The sequence below is a fragment of the Accipiter gentilis genome, chromosome 28, assembly GCF_929443795.1.
Source record: "Accipiter gentilis chromosome 28, bAccGen1.1, whole genome shotgun sequence".
NCBI lineage: Eukaryota > Metazoa > Chordata > Aves > Accipitriformes > Accipitridae > Astur > Astur gentilis.
The window spans coordinates 108,066-119,736 of NC_064907.1; the positions used below are offsets into that span (position 1 = coordinate 108,066).

Consider the following 11,671-nt stretch of genomic DNA (forward strand, 5'->3'; position numbering starts at 1 on the left):
AGAGAGCACAAATGAAGAGACACTCTCCATCTCCATCCCTTCACTGGCACACAGTTGACAATGGAAGTGGCTAACTATTACAGTGCCTTGCCAGATAAGTAAGAGGGAAGGAACAAAATGTGCTAAGGAGCTCTCAAACGAGTAATGGTTGTTCAGGACAGTTACAGCCCCATCAAAATCTCCATACATTTAAAGAGTGCAAGCTGTTCCGCTGGTGCCCGTTCTGCTAAGGCCCTTGGGAAGCTCTGACTGAGCTTCTCAAGTGCCACTTGCATCATTATTTCTCTTTCAGCTGGTTTCTTTGTAGGAATTCATGTTTAAATAGACACATGATTATCTTTGTCTCAATCAAAATGTCTCCTTCACTGAATAAAAAGACTGCACAGAAACAATTCATCCTTCCTTCTGAAGTGTGTCACAGTGAAGCTAAATGATTTCCTACTAATAGTCATTTATATAATTAGAGCATCTATTGCATATGAAGGTAGGCTATGAGCTGATTTCCTTTTTGTTCAAACAAGCATGAAGACCACTGGTTTACCATACAGACAGAAATGAAGTGGGCTCCAATGAAGGCACCACTTCATCTAATCACCATTAGCTACCTGATGAGACACTTCAATAGTGCTACAGCATACTCTGCAAAGGTGTATATTACAGAAGAGCAGTGTCAGTTCTGCAGAGGTGAAAGGAATTCACAAAGCCAAGCTGGACAGCCTTTGAGCAGCCGTAGCATTTCCTGAGGGAATCAGACTGAGTTGGTTAAATAGGTTATAATTTCAGGTTTGAACTAACACTGCTTAGCAATGTCATTCTATGTCACCATGGAGAATGTGAAATGGTTCAAAAATGCCTTTCATTAGGTAAAAGGCTTCACACATTGCAAAATGAAGGATCATGCACTCACTTCTCTGAGGGGAAAACAAGACAATTACTTAAGGGAACATAGCAATAGAATTTGTTAAGGGGTAGCAGGAAAAGACTTCAACATTTCAGCACCTAGATACCAGTGTCAAGCGTTCTAGAAACAAACTTGGAAGAGGGAAGCAGAATAGGAATACCCCATACTGGAGTTTTACTTCAAGCCATCACTGTCATGCACAGTCTTTTAGCTACAACTAGGCAAGAGGTTACGCATTTAAGCCACAGTGGCTTTAATTCCACAAAAATTAACATGGCAGAGCAACTACCAGTTCAGCCATACACTTACACGACACACACCAATGTTCCTTTCAGAGATTTCCTGCACAAGTCTAGCACACAGAAGAGAATTCAGAGCTTCTCATCAGGCACTGCTCTGCTGAGTTTTTGCAATGCTGTTAATCAAAAGGTTAATCAAAAGGTGCCTGGTGAGTTTTTTAAGGCCCATTCTATGTAGTTTTGCTTTTATTTAGCAATCTCTTTGAAACAGCATAACCTTTAGTGTGGTTAAGTTGTCCCGCTCAACTGCGGAATTCATACCAAAGTCTTTTTCCAAACTTTTTACTAATTTTACTTTACTGTGCAGTAAAACTAGTTACACAACATATCTTAAAATTAGTTTTCTAGTCTTTCTGCTGCATTCCCTGAGCATCTCCTTGGTATATAGGTGCCAAAGCTGTACAAAATAAAATGGAATGAGAGATTGTACTCATCATGCCACATCCACCCACCTCTCACCTTTCCGCTCTCTGATAAGGGTCAGGCGATGTTTTTTCATTTCCACATCCAGTTTTTCTACCATCCTGTCAATGCAGTTATCCAGCACCAGAGAGCGTGTCTTTGATTTGATCTCCTGCCTGCAGATAGGGCACTCCACTTTACGTTTCGTCCACTCATTGATACAGTAGGAGCAGAAGCTGTGCGCACAGTTCAGAGTGACTGCCTGTGGAATTCGAAGGAAGGTTACTTATCAGCGTGCTCTCACAAGCATTGTCAAGAAAAAAAAAATACTGAAGTCAGAAAAATATTAGATGAACACTTTCCATAAGGAAAGGGCGGGGAGGAGCCCAAGGCCCCTTTTCTTTAGCCTTTGTAGGGTATACACACAAAAACTCTCCCATGCCAGACTGCAGACAAGCTTTACAAGTTGGTTAATGGATTCACAGTAGATCACAGCAAGTCAGAAACACAGATGAAAATTAGTAATTCTATTATAAGTTTCCCCAATTTGAAAAGTATAAATTATGGAAAAATTCAGATACTGCAGAATAGCATCTTAAATTACTGAGAAACCGGAAATTAAAATTTCAGCTAGCTCTTAAGTCATTATAACAAGGCTAACACATCAGGTTTCCTGTAGTAGAAATGAAACCAAAGTTCTAGCAAAACGCAAACAGAAATAACAGTCTACATTTCAGGCATAGTCTATCACTTCTAGAATCAAATGAAAGCAGGCCAATTTCTCAAATAAAGACTTTATCTAAACAACATAAACGGTTCAGGACAGAACACTACACCTCCCTTCCTTTACTAACCTCTTCCTCTATCTAAACCTGAAGCAGTCCAACTCTAGTCAACTTAAAGCACGGTCCACTACAAAAATCATTCTTCCTCAGGCAGGCTGTCAGCAGCAGCTCAGAGTACCAGTTCAGAAACACCCAGAACTGCTGCAAGCCTATAAGCATCTTAGGATTAAGCACTCATCTCTATGCAGGTAGAGACATTAAAGCTGAACTTGCTGCCCAGAAGAAGAGTTAGGGCAGACAGAATGGATTTCTGGACCAAACCTTACCCACAACTCACTGTGGGTCTGTTGGGACTGTTAAACTAAGTAAAGAAATAAGCTTGAATATTGCTTTAATAGAAGTAGGAAAAGCTTCTCAAGTCTCTTCTTTACTGACAAACCCATACCAGTTTAAATATACCTCAATAAAGTGCTCAGAACAGATCGTGCACTGCAACTCGTTCTCCAACACGTCATTCATCTGATTCAACACCTCTTCTTTTTGGGCTCTCACCTTTTCTTTCTCCTCCTAGCAGAAAAGTACATATGGTCATGTATCAACAAAGAACAAGGTTTTACTCAATATAATATTGGCAGGAAGTGCATATGCAGGGGAAGGTAGTACAGGTAAAAAAATCTTACAGCTGCAAGTCTCCACATGTCAAGTCTGTGTCTATTATAGACCCAGATCTGTAACCTCTCTCCTCTTTGTAGTCACAGCAGTATTGAGAATATTCCCACCCGCTGTAGAGAACTTACAAGCAAGAACAGCAGCTGTTACCAAAATTCCCTTCAGCCTAAAGAAACTACCAACTGGATCAATCTTTTCATAATCTCTTTCAACCTCTTCTGGGCATGAGTTTGGCTTAAGTCAACAGAAGAGTTCTTTTGATGTCTTACATAAAGAGCAAAATACCTCAAATATTAAAAAAAGGAAGCATAAAAATTCTAAACATTTCCTTGCATTTAACTGCCCAATATTTTTTTGTTGTTTGGTGTTAAATTAGGCTCCTAGGTACCTGCTCTATCTTCTAAAAATAACAGAGAAATTCTTCCTATTGAAGCTATACTTGAAACAGCAAGACTTGCGAAGACGCCATTAAAAAAACCAAAGCAAACAGCCAGAGGTGGATAATGTAATCATTTCCAGGAGTAAGACACAGGAAAGGATCTCCTTAATTAATTTCCACTCATCACCTTGTGTCGAGAACAGGAAGAAATGTGGCTTACCTCATTCATTATTCAAATTCCATGTTGTTTTAACCCCACACTCCCTTGTAGGACTGCTGGAACACTGCAATTTTACTTGAATGCACTCTTAACTGAAAATGAAGCACCTCACGTTTCAAAACGCTTTTCCTTTTCTTTTTTTTTTTTTTTTTAAGAAAGGGTGGAATGGGCCCACTGCTGCACAACACACAGTTCAGGTGCTCTGGGCTTTCCTTATGATTGAGAAAGATCTAGCAAAGACTGTTCAACACTAATTTATGAACAGGGCATGGTGTATCCTCTCCCAATCCTGGAAACTAGAGTCAGCTGCCATGTCAAAATACAGGAGTTTTGCACTATGGGAGGCAAAGTACACTCAAGACTAATGTTAAATAAACCATTTCTTCTGCTGCAGCATATCATGTTTCACTTATGAATAAACCAGAGTATTCAGTTATTCCTTACCTTGGTTTCTTCCAGTTCTTTATTCTTGGCTCGAATTATCTCCTCAAAATCTTTTTTACTGCGGCTCAGTTCTTCCATCAAAGCATGATGCTATAACAATACCATCCCAGAAATTATAAGAGTGCCATTATAAGCTATCCTATTAAATATACATGGCCATAATCATGAGGTTCAGTGTACTCATTTCCCCTGATCTCCTCCTAAAAGAGTAACATATGTATATATGAATTGGGGTGCTAAGGCAGTTTAGCCTTAACTTGAAATTGGAATGTAGTGCCAGTTATTTATGACCTTCCCAGTGTCATAGCACTTCTCATTCCCTCCCCCAGGTTACTCTTTCATTTCAGTTAGATTTTACAGTCACCATTTTGAGTGCATCTGAGATGTTTGAGTATCAAGGGGTATTTCACACATAAGGATCACGAAAACCTGTCGCTGTATGCAGGATTACCTGAAGCTGTTTTCAGATTAGCTTTCCAAAAGGAAAGGCCTTTTGGAAAAAGCCTAGGAAACCTAAGTGCCTGGCAATCTCTTTCAAAAACATTCCTAACTAAGAGTGAAATTTTTTTCATCCACTTAAAATTGCCAAAACAACTACCCCAAAACAGATACCCAGCAGACAGACCTCACAAAAAAGCCCACCAGCCCAAAGACCAAATTCAAATTAAAAAAAAAGAAAAACACACAAAAAAACATGACAGCTACTTAATGCCTTCAATCTGAGTGCATATTCTCACAATATTTGCTGGCAAATAACAGCTCCCACAAAGTAATGTCGGCCACTTTCTGACAGAAATTTGGTCTATAGATGAAGATCATCCAATCTGCACCTAAGGCAAAGTCCTCGTCTTCTACCAAGAGGCCACAGCAGTGAGAAAGATTTAAATATCTTAGTTACACAATTAGACCAAACCTAGACTCATAACTACTTGCCTCTTGCAGGATCTGGGCCAGCTGCTCCTTCAGATTCTCCTCCCCATGTTGCCACTTTATTCCCCAGGGGAGGGGGAAGAAAAAAAAAAAAAAGAAAGAAAAAAAACCAAAAAACACAGACTTAAAGAAAGCAAGGGACAGAAAATGACTACTTTGCACACTCTCTTTTGAGGATATGCTTAAAGAAACAACGCTGGTTTTCAACAAACCCCAAGATGTCCCACTCTATTATTACACATGTACGACAGAAATTAGAGCTATCATTTACTGTGAAGAGTTAAAATGGATATATCATTTACAGTTACATACTTGGAACACCTCCACATTACTCTAGCTCTAAAGGCACCAGCATGTTCGTAGAACCAAAGAGGTCAGCAACAGCTTAAACATGAGAAAAAGCTGCAACTCTATCTTTGAGCACGTTCAGAGGTCAGACATACTTACAGCTCCAGGTGAACTTCCCATTGTGCCTAAGTGTACAACTCCAGACTTCCTGTACTTCTCATACAGGTATCTTGCCTTTAGCAGGAGACTTTAAAGGAACTGATAAATTACGAAACTCACTCCAAAATTAATTCTTACTTCCTTTAAACCATATTTTGAGCAAACTCAAATAGAAAGACTTCAGTTTGTTATCTGAAAAAGCTACTTAAAATACACATACTACTTGAAAGCACTTAGAGATTGCAAGAAACGTTTTTTTGAAATATGAAAAAACCCCTCCCTCCCTCCAGGGATTAAGGCATACAATAACTTGCTTGGAAAAGGAATGGATTTGCTATGCAAACTGAGTATTAATTCAGCCATATACTAAGAGAAATTCACGCTTAAGGTGAATACTTTTCAACTTGTCTTCTCTGTAACCACAGGAGATCAGGCAGAGACTTTTGATTTTTTTTTAATTGAAAACCATGCTTTTTTACTAACTGAAATGCTTTACTATCTTGCTGTAATGAACCTGTTTGTTAAAATTTTAAAAATTATTTTGCAACTTTTTCCTAATTCCCCATGGAGCCCGATCCCTTCTGTCTCTGCACTTTCTTTTGGCACCCATGCCTGGAAGTGCAATACTGCCATGACAATTTTAACAGGAGTAATTCACACAAACATTATTTGTGTTACTGTATGGTTCAAGATCTTATTTTGGATCAATGTCTTATATTAGGCATTCCATAAAAATGAGAAAACACAGGCCAAAAAGACTACCACCATTATACCTCTAGCTTCTCTTGCTCTTTAGAGAATGTCCTCTCCAGCTCTTCCACCTGCTGCTGATGATGCTCTTGTTCCATGCACAGCTGGTCCTGCAACTCCCGCAGTTCCTGCTCCATTGCCAGGATCTCCTTCTGAGCACACTTCCTGCGCTTCTGCTTCACATTCAGAACCGCCGTCTGCTTCTCCTGCACTTTGACCTTTAACTTCATTATATCTACTAGAGTTTTCCTCACCATTTCCAAGCCAGTCCATGACTGTGCAAGACCAGAGCCTTTCTGGTCCTTATGGGGGACAGACACAGCTTTCTCAGAGTGGACAGGGCTACTATGCGCTGGACCACTATCCTCCTCACTTGGTCCAGGAAAAGGCAGCTTGACATCCATCTTCTCTGTTAACTGTTTGGCCTCTTCTACCCTTCCCCATGATTTACCCAAAGGTTCATTGTCACAGGATACTCTGTCTCTTTTGGATCTGGAGTGTGAAGGGCCTTCTGATCCAGATGTCTCCAATTCCTCCAAACTAAATTTACGTTTGGTTCTTGAACTCTTAGCTTTCCCCAGGTCATTCCTTTGGGCTAAAAATGGTCTGATTTTCTCCCATTCCTCTTTAATTACTTCATACTCATATTCAGCAGTCTCTTTGTTTTCCAAAGGCACTCCCAACTGGATACGGTCTCCTTCAGCGATAGGATAGGCTTTTGAGGGATCCAGGCGCTGTTTGTTAAGCCAGACTCCGTTTAGACTCTGCAAATGAAAAAAGAATCAGCAAAATTTAATATGCAGTCACAGAGGCCTCTGCAAGTTATTTCTGGCAACTGTAAACATATCCAACCTCTTCAGTGTTGCAATCAGAACAAGCCACCTCCTTAAATAAACCTTGCAATATCCAATGTATTGGCTTAGTATCCCAGTTAACGCATTATATTATCTACCATGCATTATTCCTGCATTACAGATTTTGTGTACAAGCACTAAGAACAACGTTAATATATGTGCTTGTGCAGAAGGAAAAGAATGAACTCCAAGGGGAAAAAAACTGCCCAAAAGCTTCAGTAATAAGAACTAACAAAAAAAGAAGATAACAGAATATTGCAGTAATTATTCTTGACAATTATTGCACCTGAAATTCAAGAAGCAACTAGAAAAGAAAAAGGAGCATAGCTTATACTGCTTAAAGAAAAAAAAGAGACAGTTCTCCATAAATACAGGGAGAATATAAACAAGAAAGAAAATGTTCTTCTAGAGATAATGTTCAAAGCAGAAAAATGGGTTTTAAATTAGACACTAGCTCAAGAAATAGTTTTGAAAAACAGCAAAAGTGATCTGTGCTCAAGACGAACTGCAGAATCATTAACTGACATATCTCAAGGAGATTCAATAGAACAACTTGACAAATAGGTAGCAGTAATAACACAGAGGAAGTGTTAATAGTTAATCTACCACAGATGTTTCCAATCATCAAACAACTGTTACATTTTCAAGTTTATACAAGTACTGCAACAGAGTTTTGTTTAAGAGCAGTGTAATTTTAATAGTAGCTACTCCATTCCTTTCTGACTAATCAGCTGTTGACCCAAACAGTCAAATCTGCATGATGTGTTGAACATTTTTGTTCTACCACTGCTGTTTTAAAGCAAGTTACTGATTTTACAGTTTTCAGCCCAAATGAGAAAGTGGAGAGATTGTGATATAACAGATTACTGAAGACAAAGTGAGACCTAGCTGAGGACTCCAATGTCGACACTTTATTCTAATCAGCTGAGGAGGACCTTCAGAAGAAACTCATTTGAACATAACATGAAGCATGTTTTTTCTTACAATAGATTCTTGTTGTAGTTGATTGTATTAAAGCAATTGTGTCACTACAATAAGGAGTATCAGTTTATCCTTTCATTAGCAGTACAAGAATATTATCCTTTTGAATACTGCCAAAATTCATAGGATTTTTTTAAGAAAGCAACAAAAAACAGGTTCACAGACTGCAAAGTGCCCTTGGCAAGACTACAATTGTCTGAAAAATGCTAAACCAAGAGATGAATCTATATACAGAAAGCAATACGTTTTGCATCCCAACTGCAGCAGACTGAAGCTTCCTGCTGGAAGTGCACAACTGGCAAGACACATTCCCATAGTCCTTCTATCACATTTATACAATGTTATATCATAGCCCATATATTGTTTGAGCCCAAACAGGGCATTCTCTTCAGTGAATCTCAGAGTACAAGGTCTTTAATCAGTCTCTGTACCTTGTTATCCTTGACAGTCCACTGCCCTTCTGCATTTTGCTGGAAAACACAATGCTTACGAGAGATCATCAAGGGACAGGTTTTTGACACCAGCTGGTACGTGAGATCTAATCCTCGGCCTACAGTTACCTAAAAATAAAGTAGTTTAGTAATTGCAATCAGCAATGACATGGTAAATTCAGTTTATTTCATTTCAATGTACAATGTCATTTCAAGTACAGCAGAAATCTATCTAGATTAGCATCTTATAGATATTTCCAAAGAGTTTGGGATAATATGATTTTAATTATTTTTTTTTTGCATTTAAATTCAAGAGTAGATAGAAAATTGAAATCTACAAAGTTTGAAGTATTCTCTTTCTCTCCCATTGAGGAAAATTTGATTGTGCTAAGGCAGGTTACAGCCTTGGTTTCATGGAAACCTTCTGTAGCAGCAAAGCTGCTCAAAGCCACTCTTAATCCATCCATGTCCCACCTCAGTCATTACCTAACTAAACACCATTTCTTCTAACCAGTACAACTGTTTGCAGGTCTAAAGATTACTTCTTACCCTCTTCTTTCATTAGCTGCATTTGTTTAACTGTCTGTGAACAGGAAAGACACAGGAAAAAATAGCCCAGAAAAGCACCACCAAAAAAATGGACATGTAAGCATGCCCTAAATCCACAATAGTTTTGTAAACCACACCATCAACCACACAGCTCAAACTGAGCTACATGCAGTTCATAACCAGTGGTGAAAGTGATCTAAATAATCTGATTAGACTCTAATCGCATCTTCTGGAAGAAGGGATGTAATTTAATTGTACCATTTCACAGTGTCTTCTTAAATCTGATCTAATTGCAGACTGCCATTTAAAGCATGGCTCTGCTCTCCCTCCCTCCGCTGCCTCCTTTGCAAGATCTGATAGTCATACACACCTTTCTTATTCATCTGTGCGTTGCACAAATTTTTCAGTCAGCTTATCATGTCATTAGACAACCACACGGATCCAACATAATACAGCAGGAACATGCAGCCACAAAAAGCAGGACAAACACCTTTTAGCAGAAGCCCACAGTTAAATCAGATGAAGAATATTATAAAAGTGTGCTCTAGTTTTTATGCCTTAGATGAAGGCTGCCCTTCCTTTCTTCTGCAATCCCAACTCACTTGTGTCACACCTTCCAATTCCTACAAGATGGCAAGATGCTGCAGTCAAGAAAAGTTCATTCACTACACATTACCTGAGCAGGCCTCACCTTGAGTTTAAAGCAAGAACTCGGACTCCCATGTCACAACTAAATGCAAGGAAGAAAACTAAGATCATGAAAGCAGACCTAAGCACGTTGGTCCGTACCTCTTAAACGCTTGATATATATTAGTGTTCTGTCAACTTGGATTGCATATGTAAGAGGTACAGAGACTCAGGTGGATAAAGACTCCCTGTTATTCACACTCGGTCACGCGCATCTGATACGATTAAGCCCAGGTAGGGCCAGTCACAAAAATTCCCCTTGATCAAGTTCATTGAGCATTGGGGGGGCTGAGACGTTACCACTCATGCCTGCTGGAGTTTGCTGCTGCCCACATGGTACTGGCAGATCACAGCACATCCCCACACCTCAGCAGCGCAGTTTAGCACCAACATTTAAATCCCCAATGAAAGTGGTTTGTGGCCTGGCAAGCCTGTGGTAATGGCATGCTGTCAGTCCCCCTGTTGCCTGTCACAAGGACTGTAGGGCTGTGCGGATGATCGGAGTAATAACATCTTGAACGAGATTCTCTGCACAATTAACAGAGCACTGGCTGCAAGTTTTGCTGATGTAGAACTCAAGGCCTTCACGGACGACCATACTTGCACACCTCCTGGCTTCAAATCCATAACGGGAGAGTAATAAAACTATACATTTGCTTAAAGAGTTGCCTAGCACTAAAAGAAGAGTTTAGAGGGGTACCTTTTGCAATGTGTATGCAGAAAGGTATTACGTAGAGCATGAACCAGCAACACCTAACCTCCTGATTCCAAGCACTAGATCGGCAATCCTCTTACAGTGCCCCAACCCACGTCTCTGCCTGCTGGGTTTGAGGGAAAGAGCCCAAGGACCCATTTAGGCTTTCCAATTAAAAAACATGATCACTGAAAAGGGGTTATTCCTGTACCATACCGAAACAGGTTTAAAACGTGACTTCGTTTACACCTGAATGACTTAAGCCACAACACTCAAACACGCTTACCATTAGCGTCACCAAAGCATCACCTTGTTAATTAGGCTAAGGGTTCCCACTCCCCGCTTTACTTTTCTGTCACAAGCAACTCCTACCTAGACACGAGATCGTCTTAAAAAAGATTAACGACCGAAGGCTTGGCAAATCGGACTGAGGCGCCTGCTCTCACGCCCGCGCCCCGCTCTCCGCTGCCTCGCACGTTGCCAGTGCTGAAACGCGCCGTTTCTGGCCGCTGCTCCCCGCCGCCTCGGCCCCTGGGAGCGCCGGGCAGCGCCCCGCCGAGCCGCCCCGCGAGGAGGCCGGGCGTGCACCGGGGTTAGCGGCCGGCTCCTCCGAGCAGCCATTAACAACGGCTGCTCGTTAACCGGGATGGGATGGGACTTCTTCCTCCCGGGAAGGGCGTGAAGGAATAACGCGGCTCCCAAAACAAAGCGCGCCGAGGGCCGCTCGTCCCCTGCCCCGCGCGGCCCGGGGAGGAGGACGCCACGATGGGGCTCGGGCCGGGCGGCGCCGGTAACGGCCCCCCGCCCCGGGCGGCGCCGATGGCCGCTCCTCGGCTGCCCGACCCCTCCGAGGGGCCGGAGCCCACGGGGAGCCCGACCCGACCCGGCCCGGCCCGGCTCACCTGCGTGCCGGCCTCCAACAGGAGCCAGTCGCCGCTAACCCCGACCCGGCGGAGGCACCAGGCCAGCCGCGAGGCCCCGCGCGCCGCCATGCCGTCCGCCCGCCCCAGCAGGCGGGAGCAATCGCTACGGCAGCGCCGGCGCTCTCGCGAGACGAAGGAGAGCGTAGCGGCCGCGCAGCACCCAACAGGCCGGCTAATCGAACCCGGAGCGCGAGAAGAGGCTGCGCGTGCGCCCTAGGAGCTAGCGGGAAGATAGCGGTGAACCCCTCAGCAGCCGCGCCCTATAGCAGTCCTCCGCTAACTCATCGGCCCCTCCAGCCTACGGCATTCTCCCTTCCCCTTCCTGA

The 11,671-nt window shown here is 42.2% G+C and overlaps 1 protein-coding gene across 9 annotated transcripts in view; it reads right to left on the bottom strand.

Annotated features, from left to right (window-relative positions):
- Positions 1-11,523, bottom strand: part of CMTR1 (cap methyltransferase 1) — a 45,520-nt gene extending 33,997 nt beyond the window's left edge. For 2 of the 9 annotated variants that reach the window (XM_049830691.1, XM_049830692.1), the window contains exons 1-7: positions 11,325-11,521; positions 8,493-8,621; positions 6,250-6,990; positions 5,033-5,086; positions 4,100-4,189; positions 2,847-2,954; positions 1,660-1,864 (exon numbers count right to left, since the gene is read on the bottom strand). In XM_049830691.1, the coding sequence (XP_049686648.1) occupies positions 1,660-1,864; positions 2,847-2,954; positions 4,100-4,189; positions 5,033-5,086; positions 6,250-6,990; positions 8,493-8,621; positions 11,325-11,414 (1,417 nt within the window). In that variant the 5' untranslated portion in view covers positions 11,415-11,521. The other 7 variants (XR_007509823.1, XM_049830686.1, XM_049830687.1 and 4 more) reach the window with 7 other exon arrangements.
- Positions 11,524-11,671: the final 148 nt, after the last annotated feature.